Source organism: Brachionichthys hirsutus, unplaced genomic scaffold (assembly GCF_040956055.1).
Source record: "Brachionichthys hirsutus isolate HB-005 unplaced genomic scaffold, CSIRO-AGI_Bhir_v1 contig_976, whole genome shotgun sequence".
In the NCBI taxonomy this organism is placed as follows: Eukaryota; Metazoa; Chordata; class Actinopteri; order Lophiiformes; family Brachionichthyidae; genus Brachionichthys; species Brachionichthys hirsutus.
The window spans coordinates 714,043-732,192 of record NW_027180316.1 but is presented as its reverse complement, the minus strand read 5'-3'; the positions used below and the strand labels follow the sequence as shown (position 1 = coordinate 732,192).

The following is an 18,150-nucleotide window of genomic DNA, read 5'->3' as shown; positions in this document are numbered from 1 at the left end:
TATAACTTAATGTGTAAGTAAGTATTAAATCTACACTGTAAAAAGACTTCAAATGAGCATGTACCTAAAGTTTTATGTAAGAGAAAGTATATAATGAAAAATAAATATCATTACAGCATCCCCTCCAGAAAATATGATACATTAGCGCTTAAGATTTAGTTTTTATTATTTGTGATGCTTTTTATTATTTATTAGAATCATTAATAATTGAGCTGCATTAATCAAAATATTGCATTGTACTGCCTTAGATATTCAAGGAAGAGCAAATGTTAGTGACAGTAACATATATTTATGTGTGTGTGTAGAACAAATTGCTCTAGATCAGAGAAGTGTTGATTTGGGTCTCAACTATTGTTCAAAACATGTTTTGCTGCGCTGTAAAAAGTGAAGATGGTGCATCCACGCACACACAGACATGCACATGTAGTTCTGATAGGTAGGGCATGTGTTAAGGATATCAGGGGTGTGTCTGTGGTCAGGCCGACCATATAAGATGCTGGCAGGTGCCCTGAAATCTGCATTCAGCAGACTCCTTTGAGTTTTGAGTTCCTCTTCTTCCTTCAGTTGCAGTCCAGACTTGACTTTGCTTCTCTGTGAGGTCTTTTCATTCTTTTTTTTTTGGTAGCTTCCCACAGGAGCGCTGAATACAAACTTTTATCAGTGGTTTATTTTATTTCAAAAGGCTGTCAGAAAGTTAGAGCAGTTTCATCTTGAGTCAGCATTTGTCGCTGTTTGCGCAGCATCCACATTGAGTTGCCAAGGCAACAGGGTCAGTCAGCTGCAAGTCTGGGGTAAATATTCTATCTTTCTCCTGTCACGTTCTCTCTCGTGTTCCTTTTTTCTTTCACTGTCTTGCCTCATAATGTCTGCCTCCATCTTCCATTTTTATTGCTTTCGATCATGTCTTCTTTCCCCCGCACCTCCTTTATTGTCATCCTTTTATAACAGAGGAGATGGAAAGAGGAGTGGAAAGGAGGGGTTATCTTGAAGGAAGAGTTTGTGCAGAGTGTTCTAGAGGTGAATCGAGTGTCGGATAGACTGATGAGTTTGAAGCTGGAGATTAAGGGTGTCATGTTGTTGTTGTTGTTGTGTTTGTGAGTGTGTATGTGTGTGTGTGTGTGTGTGCGTGTGTGCGTGTGTGACAATGACACAAATATAGCCTGAGAGGATCCCTGGTTGATTCAGCCCGCTCTATAAAAAGGACCTGATTCACTTTAAATGTTATTTACGGCATTGACACCTGGGCCACTCTGCTCTGGATAAGTCAGGAAAATGACTCGGGTGTTTTTGCTGTTTCAGCATCTTTGGTTTTGTCGTGTCACTCTTGATATGTCATCCAGCGCCGACTGGGAAAAGTTCCTCGCACTTAAATGATCTGTCGGTTTTGTGACAACTGTACTGAGCTGAGTTGATGAGGGTGATTTTCGTGCGCTTTAAAACACATCACATTTTGAAGGTTGATTCAAAATGAATTTTGAAACCCTTTGGCTCTGCTCTCCTTTAGATCATATGTACATAGAAGAATACATTGAGGAAGATGAGGAACCACCTTTGCTGCACAGCTCTCATCCTTCTCATGGTAAATGTGTGTGTTTGTGTTCCACTACATCATCATGAATCTAATTTATTGCAGATTTCCCCTGTTTCATGCACTTGTGTGTGTGTGTGTGTGTGTGTTTTCCAGATGCTAGCCTGTGGTTGGACTGCAGCAGTTCAGTGTCCGAGCAGAGAGGGGTGTGTGTGTCTACAATGTCCTGCTGGCCAGGAGCCCTCGACGGTCAGACAATAAGCTGTCACTCATAGATTGATTTTGATGCAAAAATAATTCAGACATTACTACTATTTATTCTCTTCACTGAGTTTGGAAATGTTGTCTTTATTCCCAGGCATGTGGGAAGAGCCCAAATCCAACAGAGGGAGTGCAATGCAGATCGTGTCCAGCTGGGAGCTTTTCAGAGGCTTTTGACGCTGAACTTTGTCATCCACATGCCTCCTGTCAGAACCTCAGTCGTGGGGTCGCGACCCCCGGTACTGCCACCTCTGATGCCGTCTGTGGGGAGTGTCTGCCTGGGTAAGGAGGAGCATCTTGACACTCCCTTTATATATTTTTCTCCGCGATGAGGTTATGTTTCTGCCGGCATTGGTTTATTTGTCTGTCTTTCAGCAAGACAACTCAAAGAGTTACGAACGGATCTTGATGATCTCCAAATATTTGCAGGTTATTGCTTTTTATAATAAGTTAAGAGTCTGTATTTTGGACTGATGTAGGACAAATGTAATCAATTTTAAACATCACTATTTTCACAGAACAGTTGCAGCAACACAGTTAACATACTGGGTGTAGTTTGATCTATGGTGTGCTCTGCTGTAGGAGGTGCTGTGGCTTAGCTGGTTAAGGCGCCTGTCTAGTAAACAGGAGATCCTGGGTTCAAATCCCAGCAGTGCCTTTCTAGTGGAGAGAGGAGATAAGGAGGCTGAGGGATGGATTTTGACCCTTGTAACTGGAATAAACTCGGAGGATTCCATATACTCACATGCTCCTTATCCAACCTATATGTGGAAAAAGTGTCTTAAATTCACCAGCTTTGGCATAAAAAGAAGGGGAAATGCTGGTTTTGTATAACTTTTGGTAAAAATATCTGATAACCTTCCTGTTATACATAGTGTACTGTTACCCGTGTCGTGGTGATACTAGTGTACCAGCTAGTCACTACCGGATTCTAACTTCACTCACATCCATTGGCACAGGTATGAAGTCTGTCCCGTTTTTTAAATCCTTAATTTAGCTGGACATGCAGGGCTACACTGTTAGATTCCAGTGGCCTGTTGGTCCACGCAGTATCAGGCGCTGTGGCTCAGTTGGTAAAAGCGCCTGTCTAGTAAACAGGAGATCCTGGGTTCAAATCCCAGCAGTGCCTTTTAGGGTAACCCTTGATCTGATGTAGTGGGGAAATAATCTGCTTTTCTAGTTGTATTTGTCATTGACCGACGTAACGGCTCTCTACAGGATGAAACCGTTGGCTTGACACCCAGAGGGCTTCCCTGTATACCTTGTGATACACCTTTATTTGTTCTAAACGACTCCCTGATATTTGCACACACAGAGGCATGATATCATGTACCACAACCAACCAAGATCAAACAACCAAGGAAATAACCCCCAGGCTAGAAAATACGGATTCATTCTTTCATTCTATGGTCTCTTTTTTTCTCTCTCCCTCCGTCACTTTAATGATGGTTGTTTCTCCTCCTTCTTTTTTCCATTTGCAGCTTTCTCTCCACTGCCAATCACGAATCTGCCACCCAAAGTCCATGTGTTAAAAGTAAGCCTGATCCTGCAGAGAGTTTCTGAACGTGTGTTTCACTTAACATGCTTTTTTGCCCACCAATGAACTGACAAACACTTTTTGTTCATGTTCATTCTCCTCCTTCTCCATACTTGCAGAATCTGTGCATTCCAGAGCGGTGCGTTCTGTGGCTAACGGTCCATCCGATGGTGCAGTCCGGCCCGCCAATGGCACGGCGGTACGCAGCGGCGAGGAGAAGACGGCGGAGTATGCCGTGTTCGCTTTGGTGCCCATTTTCTGCGTGATGGGGTTGTTGGGTATCCTCATCTGCAACATCTTGAAGAAAAAGGGATACCGTTGCTCTGCTGACAAGGAAGGAGGGGATGAAGAGACCGCCACACCTCGGAAAGAAGGTAGGAGAAGAGAAAAACATTTTTAGTTTGTGAAAAGCGGAAATATCCTTTTGCTTAGCAAAAGACGAAGGGTTTCTGTTGCGTCACCCAGGCGCGGTCGCGAAGCCCGTGGAGTGGATTTAGAGATGGCCAGAGGGGTCCCGGACTAGCAGATCCGCTGAAAGGCTCCGTGGACGTCATGAAAGACGGCACCGTTGCCTCTGTTTCATGAGGAGAAAATGCCGTTTCAATATGAAAGGCCTTGCAATACGACAACAATTGAAACTTTTCCTGTCCTACTCATCTATTTCACTTTCAAAGCCAAAGCAGCAGCATTGCCGTCAGTGGTCATTTTGTTTCGTTTGCAGCGTTGCCTCGGCTCTCTTCCTCTCTGAGCATTTTGTTGTGACACTTAAGACGTCTCGGCACGGAAAGGGAAACTCCCAGCACTCCAGCCCGGCCTCTTTAGCTCTCTGTTCATCTGATATCCACCCCGGCGCTCCTGACCTGAACATGACGCCATGCATCTATCTCTCCTTTCCCAGCCAATTCAATAATTCAATCAGGCCATCAGCTCAAGGTTTACGCCTGGCCTTGTCTGTCTTTCTCCTTCTTTGTCTCTTCTCTTATCTTCTGGGTTTTCTTTGGGAGAAAAGTCTTGGGCACCGCCGGTCAGAAAGATTGTGAAGTAAAGAAGGAAAATGTATCTAACCGGCTCGTTCACCCTCGTGTTGCTGAACTATTAATACAGCAGTGTCTCTGCTGAAGTTCTTCTTACCCCAGCCGTTCTCTCATCATCTCCGTTCAGGGGAAAACACCCACAGGGATTGCATTGCAGCAAGGCCAAGGTTAGCATGGCAAGGCAAAAAAATAAAAAATCAAACCCTGAGGGTTGACTGTTCAGAGCTGCAAACGGAGAAGCGTTTGACTTATCATGGAGTAAAGAAGCAGAGAAACCGGAGGGGTAAACAGAGAGGGAAAGGGGAAAAAAAACGTTTTGCGTTGGAGTCAAGTCTTCAACGTTGTGTTTATGCAGCATGAAGCTCATTCTGTCATGAGGACAGAGCTGGTTTCACCCACGGTACCTCTGGAGGACTGCTGCATTTGGGTTGTTCAACTCCACAGCTCCAAAGTCAAGTCAAGCGGGACCAAGTGAGAGTCCTCTGACGGCAAAATGAACGTCTGGCGTGTTCAAGTGTCCGAGTCTGGAACGCAGAACACATGCAAGCAGATGAACATTGTGAAACACGGTGAAATGAATGACGTTTTCATTGCTTAGCAACAGTCGCTGAGGAGACAGAGCTATTGCCACGGCCTTTACGACAGCCGGACACTACTTGTGTAAGAAGGGCAGACATATGCACCGTCACATTTCACAATTTCACTCTTGAACACTGTGCTGTGCTATTATGGGATGGCCAAAGTGTTGCCATGGAGGCATATCTATTCTTTGCTGTTCAGTCATCCGCGTCCATCCTTATCAGTCCCATCATGCACTGGGGCACGATATCCTAGCAGTGACATGGAGCGTGTGAGCCGTGCTCCCTCTGGCCTTTGTCTGACAGCGGCCATCGAAGCCGTCGCAATGGATATTTATAACGAATCCAATCTGCTGATAGTGCCGACGCTTTATTTATACTCGATTGAAGGACATATGCACTTCATTGGTCTTAGTTGTCATGGAAACGGCTGAGTTGTCATTATGCGACCTTGTCACAATATTCAAATATTAATAATCAGTATTATATGATAGGTGTTTGCTATTATATATTTGGATTACACATACCTTATGCAAGTGGTGTCATTTTGTATTTGTGTTATACAGTATATGTATGCAAATACAAACGTAGCTGATAAAGAGTCCCTTTCTGTCCTCTACCTCAGGTAACAGCTGTCCCTACATATCTGAGGACCTGAATGAAGACACCATCAGCGTTCTGGTTCGTCTCATATCTGAGAAGAAAGGTGGGTGTTGAGCAACAGTGATATGTTCTCTGGCAGATTCTCATGCGGTCGAGAAATATCAAACCATACCAAATATCTCTGTCGGTCAATATTAATCGTGTGTGTGTGTGTGTGTGTGTGTTTCAGAAAATGCTGCTGCACTAGAGGAACTGCTGTTGGAGTACGAGAGCAAACAGATGGCCGTCAGCAAAAGGTCGTCAATCAAGTACGAATATGTCACAAACACACACACACACAAAAACTACACAAATTAAAATAGCATTCAATTATTTTATAACTTGTGTTAAATTTGACATTTACCAAAATGTGACTGACAATTTTTTCACACACATTTGAAACAAAGAGATTAGATCGCTTTGTCAGATCACTTCAGGCTGTTTCCTCTCTGGAGTGACTCACTCCCACAGGCTTGAGGTGAATGTCTGACACACTGGTGGCCGCTGCCTCTTCGGTCACGAGGCTGAAACACTCTGTTTGTTCCTAAGATCACTGGCTGTCGCACCGCTTGAAGTCATACGAATGTAGTTGCGGTTTAACTGTGGTTGCAAGCTTGTGGCCAATAGGATCGCTTGAGCAGTCTCATGTTAATCTACCAAATCCAGAAACGTCCTGCTTTATGCATCCTGTCGTCAACCGTTGCTCGGCCGGCCGGCTCTCAACGGTGTCCTGAGCTCCAGTGGCATGGGGAAAGTCATTTGTCATCTTTACACGTCGAATTACTCACCCAGCTTCCCCCCCCCCCCCCCCCCCCACAGAATCACTCAAGTTTATCTTTTCATACAATTTGGCGTGACAGTAATAGGATGTACTGTAATCCTGCATGCATCAGGGGCCTCTGGCAACATGAGCTCTAGATTCACGAAACATTCTCACACACGCTTGATGCGCTCAGAAATCTGGAATCGTGCATGTGTGATGGGGCGTTCAGGGGTTCCTGCAGGTCGCCCACGGAGCAGTTAAACACAGGGGCACCGCTGCATTCAGCGCTTTTGTTCTGCCTTCCGCTGCACAGAAGAACAATGGAAAGAAAAATCAGCAAAGAGCCCCGGGCAGAGAGTGCAGACCTTACATTTTATGCAGCTGCCAGGAAACATTCATTTATTTGTTCCAGTGATGTGGAAGTTATCAGAGTTTTCAGTGCTTATATTTTCAGGAAAATTCCATTTCTTGACTTTTAAAACAAGCATCTGTTTCTTCCCCTTCTCTTCCGACCAGGTTCCCGATGCTGTCTCCTCTCTCCACATTCCGCTCCCTCCCCAGGATGTGCCCCCATCAGTCCCACCTCCACACTATCTCCGGCCTGTCCGGCCTGGCCCCCAAACACGGCTACCGCTGCACCCGCTGCGCCCAGAGAAAGTGGCCCCCTGTCCTCATACCTCCCCTGGACGCCCTGAAAGACCCCCTGAAGAAGCCCCCCCAGCCCTTCATCCTGCCCTCGCTGGACACATCCCCCGACCTGCAGAAGCGACCTCTGCTGGGACGGGTGTTTGTCGACGACGACCGTTCACAAGAGGCTGTGCCAAATACTGTACCTGAAAAAGGAGGCGAGAGTGAAGCGAAGGAGGGGAAGGAGGGAGAGCTGACGGTGTTGTCTGTCGGACGGTGAGTCATTGTGGCCGCTGACAGACAGACTAAAACTCATTATTACTTTTTTATTGCTTTTTGGCAGAATTGTAAGGTTTTTTTTTGGGTTTTTTTTACTTCTGTTCCACCACATTTCATATCTCTGCTATTTCTCCTTAATTTATTTGAGTTTCAGTTCAGATTTAAATAGTCCCTTCTGCTATTTTCGGATTTCTAATTTCTAATTTCGCTTATTTTATTTCCATGGTTACAAGTTAAACTTCAGGCATTGCTCATTAACTGATCAATCATTTCTCAAAGACCTTTTTTGTAACATACGTGTAACAGCGGCAGCGATATAACCGTCATCTTGTCTGTACGTTACAGTAATCATATCTCTTGTACATCTGTCAGATTTCAAGTCGCTCAGATCCCAGAGCAGAAGCCCATCATTCGAGAGACCAAGACATCATCTCAGGAGAAACGACACTCCCTGTTTGGGGGGAAACCCTTCTACTCCTCTTCATCACCTGGCATCAGGAGGTACAACCAGTCTCAGGCATGCCTCCTCTCACTGTAGATATATTTTAGCATATTTCTACCAAACCGTAAATGACATAGTGTGTTTCTCTGGGAAACGGTACGATTGGTCAATGGGATGAGTTCCTCTGAAAGGAATTAGGACTTGAGAATCTTCTTTTTCCTCTAGTCTACTAATACACATGGGACAAAACTCTGACTCAGCATTATAGTCGTCACAAGGTCCTTTGCTATTGTCAGAAGCATCTGTTGGGTTCATTGTTAAGTTAATGACGAACATGCACAGTCACCTCCCTGACATTTTGACTCCCTCTTTCAGGTGAAGAGATGGTGTACAATAACGTTACCTCGCTGACGATGACCTCATCATTAACTGACAGCGTGACAGTCGGCATTTCTGGGCGACTTACCACACGAGCCATCTCCTGCAGGAAGAAGTAGCTCCTGTTGAGGTGATAAGGAGGATTAGAACTTTTTTATTCATGAAAATTGTGATTGAAATGTATTAGATGCGCCATAATAGAAGTTTAACTCTACATTAAGTATTATGGCGCAACATATTAGCAAACCTTTTAAAGTTGTTTCTCAACTTTACTGATCTAGCTGTGCTTCTTCCGCTCACATATAGATCTCAAAGTGAGCTGTTACATTTAGTTTTAACAGAAGAAGTTCTTTTGGGAATCATTCATTCAGCATCAGTGATATGTACCAACCCACAAAAAGAATAGGCAACACTTTTGGAAATAAATTGCAATTAGTCTTGGGCCAAGTATTTGATCAGGGGCCAAAATGCATCCCCAGGGCATTGCAGCACTGCATCCCAGTGGCTGTTAGAGGCTACAACTGTCATTTGGGTCCCGAAGGGAACATGTAGAACACTTTTGTAGAATAAAACATGTAAATAAATGTAAATATGTAAATATTGGTACACAAATGGACCACACTTGCGTTTTATAATAGGAGCATCTAGTATGAAAGACAGACTGATTCAGGGCAGGATGAAGACACAGGATCATTGAGTGGCATTTGCCATCCGTCAATCTAAAACCTGTAGGCTCTGTCACACCAACATGCGGAGTTCAAATCAACATCTTAGTGGCCTACATGGTTTTCTACAATTTAGAGCAACATTTCAGTAATTTCTTTCATTTCTACTGTCCGAGATTTGTTATTTTGACCATAAACGTTTAAATCCTGACCACACACACACAAGCTCATTTTGTACTATTTAATTAAATAAAGCCGTAGCTGTGGAGGCTTAGTGGTTGCGACGCTTCAAAGTCATGCAGGTCATTTGGCTTTTGTTTATATCCCTGTTGGTTTTAAGAGTGCACTTTAGTTATAGATGGTTATATTCAGCTCCTCATTTCCTATGTTCTTGTACATTGTTTCATGGAATATGACATCATGCCTGGAGATCTGGATATTTATTGACTGCCTCAGGCAAATGCTTTCATTTGATTTGTGTTTTCTAATTCATTTTCTTTTCTTTTTTTTACTGTTATTGACATTATTTTATCACATTCTCAAGGAAACAGAAGCAATAATTTCATCTCATCAAGTTTTCAGATTGCATCTATATTGTGTATTTTTTTCTGTGTAACCTTTTTATTCTTAAAATAAAGTAAACGTGCAATTAAAATATTGTCTTTCTTGCCGTGCTTCTTGTTAACAATTGAATTTGAAGGTCTTTCAAATGTGTCTTGTGTGTGACGCAATAGAGCCCCCTAGTGGTTGTCCTGGTTCATTGCATAGAATAAAAAAAAAAATCAAATATTGTCAAAGCCAGCAAAGTTACCAGGTGTTTTAGCGACACTTGCTGTGCTAATCTTACCTGAAATAAAACAGTTGCTCCTTCCATATAATAAACTATAACTCTGCGTTATAACCAGTGCCTTGCCCCTCTCCTCTGAGAATACATGGTATTTGCATAATTCAGATGTTGGATAGGAATAGTTTTAGTCTAAAAGCTGCTGAGGTTTTAAGGTTGGTTTAAAGAAACTGAGCCCATTTCATAAACCATGGGAGGCCGTCCTGTGCTCCTGATTATTTCCTAGAAAGGACAGGATGTGCTGCTCATTGCATCGCTGCTACACTTCCTTCCATTTTGGTTTATTCTTATTAGTGGCTGCTGATCATGACAGCAACAATCAAAGCTGATTATTTTGACCATCCACATGAGTAAGAAAAAAAAGAGCAACATTCTGAAATACGCCATCACACTCGAGGAGAGGAAGAGGGTCAGAGCTCCACGGGTCTGCTACTACTGTATACGATCAGCTTGACCCGTCAGGGGTCGCAGCAGCAAATCAGCCTTCTCCACTTCACCATGTCCTTTGCATCGTCCTCCCCAACACCAGCCACCCTCGTGTCCTCCCTCACGACGTCCACGTATCTTCACCATATACAGCCAAAAGGAGAAGAACTTATCACAATGGAGAAAGGGACACACTTAAACAAACAGTTTGGAGTTGATTTACTGACTCTGAGGTGGGACAGTCAAATTTTGGTTCAGAAAAATGTATCTAAAGATAATCGATCACTAATCATGTAGAACTCCTCTTTGAAGGTCCCTTTAAAAGAGAGAGAGAGTGACACAAAACGTGTGTGAAGTTGGAGGTGTTTGTCTTGACAATGTTTAGATAGGCATGTGTGATTAATTGAATGAAATGCGTTAATTCATTCGTTCTTTCTTTCTTATATAAAAAGCATGCTGCTTTCAGTCTTTGCACGCGATCGACTTTTCCTTGATCGACTGCGGTTTCTTGTTGCTATGCAGGTCTGCAGGACGCAGCCTCCTGTCGGCGTGAGGCGTTTCTCTTCGAGCGAGCTGGAGGAGCTCGGATAAACCTGATACTCCAGGAATAAACACTCCTATTTGGAGCTTCCATCCGCCCGAGCCGTGTTTGAAACACCTTTGCAGAGGTGTAGTTCGAGATTACGGTCGACACTCGACTAGGACATGCTGGAGAGAGAAAAGGTTCTGCGCCTCGTTTTCCCTGCTGTTCTCTTCTTCAACACTTGGGGGAGCCAATGAGCTTCGTTGCTGAAGGGGTTCCCCGTTCATACCCCCCCCCCCCCCCCCGCGCCCCCCCTCCCTCTGCGTTTACCTCCGTCCGTCTGCTCTCCTGCTTCAACAGCACACAAACACAACAGCGCTCAGTCTCACCGTAGCTTCACTTTCCGCTGTGTAAACCGGCCATTTATCATCAGTCATGGCCGCCGGAGTACAAATTTAACTCTCGTCTTTCCTCCCTGTCCGTCTTGAGGGGAGGATTTTTTTTTTTTTTTTTTTGAGGAAACAAAACTAATAGTCCCAGGCTGATTCGGATTTCCTATTTTTTTTTTTTTTTATCACAAGGGGAATACCATTCATGTCAATACTCCAAAATGCAGCCGCCGCCGAGGAAGGTGAGTGATTCCCAGGGTCCGTTATGTTTTAGTCGGACTGTACTAACAATGACAGGCGGAGAACAATGTTATAACCGTAGCAGTGGATTTACCAGCCGAACGCAGCGAGTCTATTGCTGAGCCTCACGAAAATGAATTGTGAAAAAAAAGAAAAGCCCTTCGCTAGCTAACGCTAGCAACACTTGCTAGCTCGGTTAGTGAGTAACCTATTGACATTAACGCATCTGTCCAGCCTTACATGGGCGAGCCGTCAGACGTCAAACAGCGTTAGCTCCAAGATGCTAGGTGTGCTAACATGAGACATTATCCAATAATACCTTTAACTCCAACTTAAACACAAGCGATATAGGATATTATTTGTTAAGTTATGGCAGCAACATTTTTAGCCTGAAAAATAAAAACGTCGGCAGAATTAGCACCGGTGTCGTGTTGCTAATTGATAAACCGTAAATATGTGACGGTGGTCGCTGCGAAGCTTCACGTATGAAGGGAAGACCTTCCGGTGAATCCGGTCTGCCCACGGCTGCTCACATCAGCCTGAGCCCACAGAAGCTCAACTCTCACGGCGAGGAGAGACATGCTGGCAGAGCCTGGTCCGATACAGGCTTATCATTGATTCAGCAAAGGGCTGAGAAAAGGACCACAGATCCCTGTGGCTGTGTGTGCGTGTGTGTGTGCGTGCGTGTTGTCCTGAAATAGATGCATGAGAGCCAATTAGCCTGCTGTGAACCTCTGCACAGTTTTCTCTTAATTAGCACATCTTCCCACAGTGCCATTTCTGCTGTGGCTTTCCACACACGCAGGCTGGCCCTGAACGTGTCGTGTCACGTCTGTAGAACACAAAGAGAAACACACTAGAACAGGTATTTTTTTTTTCATCAGTGAAGTCTGGTCGTGTCATCAAACCCACCATTATGACTGTATTAATGTTATAAGAGTACATTTGTCTGCTGTCAGTTCCTGTGAAAGCACTTTCACAAATGAAACGGAGTTTGTGAGATGCTGGATGTGTTGCCCACTTGCCGGTGCGGCTGGCACACTCAACCTCCAGCCACACAGCCTCAGTGTTTGTAACTTGGCTGTTAGATACTCAGGATTTTTCTCTCAGTGTCACATTCAGTGTTTTTTTTTTTTTTTCTGTCTCAGCACATCTGCTCACAGACTGATCTCGTTTTGGCTCGCATAAACCCAAAATCGGCTGCTAACAACGTTTAAAGAACACAGTTGCAATTAGACGTGAAATTATTTCCATTGCATTGTAAGGTGTATTGGCAAAATACACTATTGATCAGCTGTTTTAACTAACCAAATCAAATGAAAACAGTTTACAGGTTTCAATTTAACAGGGACTATCCCTCCTAAATATAACACAAAATGATATACTTTTATTGACTATTACAATCCCAAATTATTCACCCCGTGCAAACGGGGTGAATAATTTCTTGAAGAAACCCTTTTGCTGTTTTTCCCCTGCTGCAGACATGATGCATCCCAGACACCGGCTTCTGGCGGTGCTCCTGTGGAAGCTTTGCCCATTCCTCATGGACATAGGTCACCAGTTGTGTAATGTTACTGGCAAATGTAGTGAAACCACCTTTTTCAAATCTCCCTTGGTATTTTCAATGGTACAATCTTACAAAATGTATAAATTTTCCCGGGAGACATGAATAGCTCTGTTTAGAAAGAGTTACCGGTAGTTTAGAAATTGCAGCAGGATGGGCACTGTTAAATCATTAGGGATGCTGGTCAGAGGCATATCTGACGTATAAAAATGTTCAAAAATGCGATTGCTGTAATAAACCTAGAGTTCTTTAAGTCACAGTAGACCTGTCGTGTAAATGTATCATACAAAATGAGAAAAAGAAGAGTTTTTCCAATGCTTTTTTGTTTCTTGGCCAGAAAAGAAAAAGCTTTTCTTCCCAAAAACACTTGACAGGAAAAGTCTGTTTATCTTTCACCGGATAGATTGAGAATGCATTTTAACGTTGTCAGAAATGGCAGCGGCACATAATTTGTTAACACAAGTGTTTTTTTCTGCGTCTGAGTCACACATTGAAAACAGAAATTGGGAGTGGTGGCAGAGGACTGAACCAACGGTGGCAGAAGTAGGAAGGAAGAGAGGAGAGATGTTTTGAAACTTTGTGAAACTGCACATGAATAACGCCCTGCATGTGGCTGGTTAAATGTCCTAATATCCTTCAGCCCTACGCCCACTCACATTTTCTAAGAAAACACATTTTAGAGGAAGTCCAACAAAACAATATTACTTTATCATATTGATGTCTTATTTCTAATATTTTCATTCTGCACTTGGCTTAACAAGTGGTGGCCATTTATGTCCATGTCTGAGAGACAGGTAGAGGTATTTAAAGTAAATATTTTAGCTCCACTATAAAACTAACTCTCCAGTGGTATCTAGTTTGTGTTCTCGATATGAAAGGATAACAAAAAGAAATCTGTGCACAACAGATGGATGAAAAACATTTCTTTATATTTTCTCCAGGTCAAAGTGGCACAGGAGCTGAAAAACACGCACACAGAGCAGTTGACAAGACTGCACTTTAAACATCAGACCGAATGCGACCTGCTGGAAGACATGAGGTATGAACACGTCTGCATCACACACGTGCTACAAACGCCCATCCACTGCAAAAGAACCGAATAGTACATTCACCAACTGTCATCATTGCTGACTGTAATGTGCACACTGCACACAGATGGACACTGCTGTGCACAGGAAGGAGAAAAAAAAGGATTCAACTAATGAGAGGCGGAGTAGCATGTGAAAGGAAATGAGGAGGCGGAATATTGTCATATTCCAGTATTTTGGCAAGGACAAAGGGTCGAAATATGACAAAGGAATTTCCTGCTCCAGTCCTCTTGCTCAACGACCGTTTCTGTCTTCCTCTCTCTCTCTCTCTCTCTCTCTCTCTCTTGTTTACTCGTGTCATGTGCGAGTCTGGCAAATCCTTTTGGATTTGACCCCACTTCCTTTACATGCGCTTATTTTCTGTGTTGGCTAAGCATTGATTATTTATGAGAGCAAACTCCATAATACTTTTGGCTTCCCTGCCTCCATCCCTGTCTTAATCTGGGTTTATAATTTCACTGCTTCACCCTTCTCTCACCGATACTTCCCTCTCAATCCTGCCCCCCCCCCCCCCCCCCCTCTCAATCCCGTGGGCAGCACCAGTTATTTAAGAACAGAGTGCCTTGTTGCTTCTGGGTCTTGGACATTAAGCAAAGTTCATAGAAAGTAAAGAGAGAACCACTTCGACATATGCAACCCCACCCCCTGCTTGTCCTTTCAGTCAGTTAGTGATGGAGCTACACATGACCAGCTAAAGACACTTGCATTGTCTGTGTCATCCTAATTTTTTGAAGGTTGCTTCCTGCACTGTTTTCTTGTGTGCTCCACCAGCCTCTTAATATTCTGTGATTACTTTTGATGAGGTATTCCGGTGGTGGTAAAAGCACAAGCAGCAGGGAGGTGCAGTGATTATGGGGGCAGGTTTTTATTTTTTATTGGAAGGCTTGCGCTCAAGCATCAGAGGCTGTAAGGGCTCTGCCACATAGATGTGTCCTTGAGCAAGACACCGGGTGTTTTTGTCTGTGATGTGGCTCAGACTTTTTTTTTTTCTCAGTTTGTCGTAAAAGATCAGAACAGTTGGGGTTCTCTATAATTCTCATCAGAGGCAGGATGGCTGTTCAGAGCAACTTTAACTTTCACCGCTGCTGATGTCTAAAGCTTCTCAGCAGAGCTGTAACTCAGGTGCTAATTGGCAGCAGCTGGCTAACCTGACAACGGATTTCACTACTGCCTATACAAGTGAATGATGTATGCATAGTATATGTGTGTGTGTGTGTGTGTGTGTGTGTGTGTGTGTGTTCTTATCTTTTTGATCCAGCCCTCAGTATCACCAATACATTTATTGATACGCTTTACTCTGGCCCGTGTAACAAGTGTGTTTCTAACTGGCCTAGCTCCATTGTTAGCAACGCAATGCAATTATTGACCCCTTTCGATTCAGGTCAGAATGCAAATATTTTCAACTACAGTTTGCCAGAAAACATATGGAGCACAGTCATAAGCTTGCTAGTTGGTTAACAGCAATGCTACATCAAAATACGCTAACAAAACTGAAACTAAGCCCTACCATTCTTGACTTGCAGACCTTGAAAACAGCTGCACAATTCAGGAGCGGCAAGCCGCGCACCTATCTAATGAAACATGCAAGCTATTTACTGATATGCATTTGCCTGCAAAGAGCTTACAGTCAATTTTTTACATTTTAATCCACCGGGTGGCTTTAATTAATGCACTGCCTCGAACACACATTCACATACACAAGTTGGCAGCTGTAGCATATTAACCTATGCGACTGGAGGAAAGGAATAAAAAGAGAGAGGCCAGCCTAACTCATCTTTCAGAAGAGCATTGTAGTTGGACTAGTCTTTTGGGGAGAGGATTGTTGATGAGTTGGTGAACCCAGAGAGTAAACTTTGTGTCCTCAATCCAGCTAAATCCCTCATACTCTTATATCTGCTTCCGCAGCCTTTACTTTGTAATCCAACCAATGACAGAAATGCACAGCCATACGGAAGCAAGCTCTATACCGACGTGCACGCACACACGCACACTCACACACACAGACAGACACTAGAAAGAAGGTTCTGGCCATTATGTAACGCCATCCTTCTGGAACAGAAAGGAAAATAATGTCTGTAGATGTGATTCTTTTGTTCAGAATTAGTTCAGATTCTTTCGACCTCCATCCGTAATTTGTCGGCCTTCAGTCAGGTGCTGTGGCTTAGTTGGTTAAAGCGCCTGTCTCGTAAACAGGAGATCCTGGGTTCAAATCCCAGCAGTGCCTTTTCTTGTGATCAGAGCTCCAACTCTTAAGAGTGAATCTCCAGTGGGTTTTTTTAGACTGCAGAAAGTTCGTATGAAGAACTCTTTCTGACCAAAGCAACAGTCATTCATGGTTATGTTTGTAGATTCAACAGCTTCTTCTGTTTTTGTTGGATACTTCCAGTTTGTAGGCAAGTCTTACAGATGGGCTTTGTCCATGTGCAAACAGCATGAAGCCAATATCTCTGCCCCATGCGGCATATATGGTAAATGGTAGTATCTGTTTCACAGAGAACTTGTCACCCTACACACTCAACTTCAACTTACGGTAATTTAAAACACACTGAGCACACTGAAATCACTGGGAAGGACTTGGTTGGGATTTCGTATTTGATTTGGTTGGAATGCTCAAGATCTCTACATCAGAGGATTTATATTGTAACCAGAGAAGCTCAGCAAAACAAATGAAAGACATTAACAAGCAGAATGTCAATGCTTCAAGCAATCAGTTTATGATCCGTCTATTGGCTTCCCTCATTATTTCAGCCCTTCTTTGCATGCACTGTGTGCTTTCCGGTTTCCTGCAGAGATATCGTCCTGATTATCATGCAGGCTGACGGCAGTGGGATCGACTGGCTGCTGAGTGACTTCATCCAAATTGTCACATGCTGGTTGATGTCGGGTGACGGCGATTCTTGCAGGATCCTTAGGGGTGCTGGGGTTTAGTTGGTTGAAGCGTTTGTGAAGTAAACGGGATCCTGGGTTCAAATCCCAGCAGTGCCTTTTCTGCATTGCAATGTAAGGGTGAAAATGAACCACTTCTGATATTTGTGAATCAAGTTGTACTCAAGAGAGCACGTATATCAGAATACTTTATTGATCCCACCGGGAAATTTGTGTCTTGAGTGAGCGTAAGATCCGATCGATCGCTAGGAATTGGTTCATATTCTTTGGACCCACATCCATTGTCAGGGCCTTGTGTCAGGTGTTGCGTCTTGCCTCAGGCACTGCGGCTTAGTTGGTTAAAGCGCCTGTCTAGTAAACAGGAGATCCTGGGTTCGAGTCCCAGCAGTGCCTCTTCTCGTGACGAGAGCTCCAACTCTTAAGAGTGAATTGTGTATATATCCACCAAGGAAAAATAAGTATCTTACCTTTCATCAAGCCATTCTCTACCTTTGCAGAAATTCATTTTGGAGATAGACTACTTTATTTTTTGTATAAAGTGCAAATTAAGAAAACCTGAAGGATAAAGGTACGATAAAAGAAATACATTTTAAGCATCCCTTTTTTCACCGAAGAAACCAATGAATAACGAAACAGTTGCAGAAACACAGTTAACATACTGGGTGTAGTTTGATCTATGGTGTGCTCTGCCATGGCAGGTGCTGTGGCTTAGCTGGTTAAAGCACCTGTCTAGTAAACAGGAGATCCTGGGTTCAAATCCCAGCAGCGCCTTTATAGTGGAGAGGGCAGATAAGGAGGCCGAGGGACGAATTTTGAACCCTGTCACTGGGATAAACTCGGAGGATTCCATGAACTCGCATGCTCCTTATCCAACCTATATGTGGAATAATTGTCATAAGTTCATAAGCTTTCCCATGAAAAATGCCGGTTCAACTAAAACTCAGGGCATCTTCAGCTTTCCTGGCAGAGATAATGGTAAATATTTACAGTAAATGCTTTTTAAAAATGACGTAATGAAATAAACTCTACCTGATGCATCATCTCACAGTGGTTTCCAGCATAATGCTTTCCCACTATCTCACCCAAGATGCGGCCCTGTGGTTTAAATGATCTCTTCAAAATTGAAAGAATGTGCAGGGGATTAGTTTAGACAATCTTTGTATATGTATAAATTATAATTATCCTATGAAACAAATTGATCACTATTTATTCCATGCTGGGCGGCACATGATGCAGTGTATAGCGCTGTTGCCACACAGCAAAAAGGTACGGGCTTGATTCCTTCTCTGTTTGGAGTATGTTCTCCCCTTGTCTGCGTTTGTTCTCTCTGGGTTCTCTGGCTTCCTCCCACCTATGAAATAATGCAGCTTTGGTGAATAGGTAACACCAAATTGTCTGTCGATTGTCTGTGCGTGTTAGTGTGCATGGATTATACCCCGCCTCTCGTAGCTAGCTG

General features: G+C 43.5%; 2 protein-coding genes and 5 non-coding genes across 7 annotated transcripts in view; all 7 read left to right on the top strand.

Moving 5' to 3' along the window:
* Positions 1–1,537: 1,537 nt before the first annotated feature.
* On the top strand, positions 1,538–8,181 carry LOC137912529 (tumor necrosis factor receptor superfamily member 19L-like). Its single transcript, XM_068756683.1, has 10 exons — positions 1,538–1,579; positions 1,685–1,777; positions 1,887–2,071; positions 3,271–3,323; positions 3,446–3,700; positions 5,564–5,644; positions 5,771–5,849; positions 6,860–7,246; positions 7,622–7,750; positions 8,067–8,181. The coding sequence occupies exons 1-10, from the start codon at positions 1,538–1,540 to the stop codon at positions 8,068–8,070; spliced, it is 1,308 nt and encodes a 435-aa protein (XP_068612784.1). The 3' UTR covers positions 8,071–8,181.
* Positions 2,374–2,447, top strand: trnat-agu (transfer RNA threonine (anticodon AGU)). Its single transcript has one exon. It is a non-coding gene; the product is annotated as a tRNA-Thr (tRNA).
* trnat-agu (transfer RNA threonine (anticodon AGU)) lies at positions 2,845–2,918 on the top strand. The gene has a single exon. It is a non-coding gene; the product is annotated as a tRNA-Thr (tRNA).
* A 2,768-nt stretch (positions 8,182–10,949) lies between the features above and the next one.
* The window catches only part of LOC137912516 (F-BAR and double SH3 domains protein 2-like), a 31,955-nt gene continuing 24,754 nt past the window's right edge, over positions 10,950–18,150 (top strand). Inside the window, exons 1-2 of the mRNA XM_068756667.1 lie at positions 10,950–11,158; positions 13,662–13,759. Of these exons, the coding sequence (XP_068612768.1) occupies positions 11,138–11,158; positions 13,662–13,759 (119 nt within the window). The 5' untranslated portion in view covers positions 10,950–11,137. The remainder of the gene's footprint in view (positions 11,159–13,661; positions 13,760–18,150) is intronic.
* Positions 15,959–16,032, top strand: trnat-cgu (transfer RNA threonine (anticodon CGU)). Its single transcript has one exon. It is a non-coding gene; the product is annotated as a tRNA-Thr (tRNA).
* Positions 17,014–17,087, top strand: trnat-agu (transfer RNA threonine (anticodon AGU)). Its single transcript has one exon. It is a non-coding gene; the product is annotated as a tRNA-Thr (tRNA).
* trnat-agu (transfer RNA threonine (anticodon AGU)) lies at positions 17,392–17,465 on the top strand. Its single transcript has one exon. It is a non-coding gene; the product is annotated as a tRNA-Thr (tRNA).

Coding starts and splice junctions, on each gene's coding strand:
- LOC137912529 (XM_068756683.1), top strand. CDS start 1,538: ATGAGGAACCACCTTTGCTGCACAGCTCTCATCCTTCTCATG. Junction 3,324..3,445: donor CCAAAGTCCATGTGTTAAAA/GTAAGCCTGATC, acceptor CCATACTTGCAG/AATCTGTGCATTCCAGAGCG. Junction 7,247..7,621: donor ACGGTGTTGTCTGTCGGACG/GTGAGTCATTGT, acceptor TACATCTGTCAG/ATTTCAAGTCGCTCAGATCC.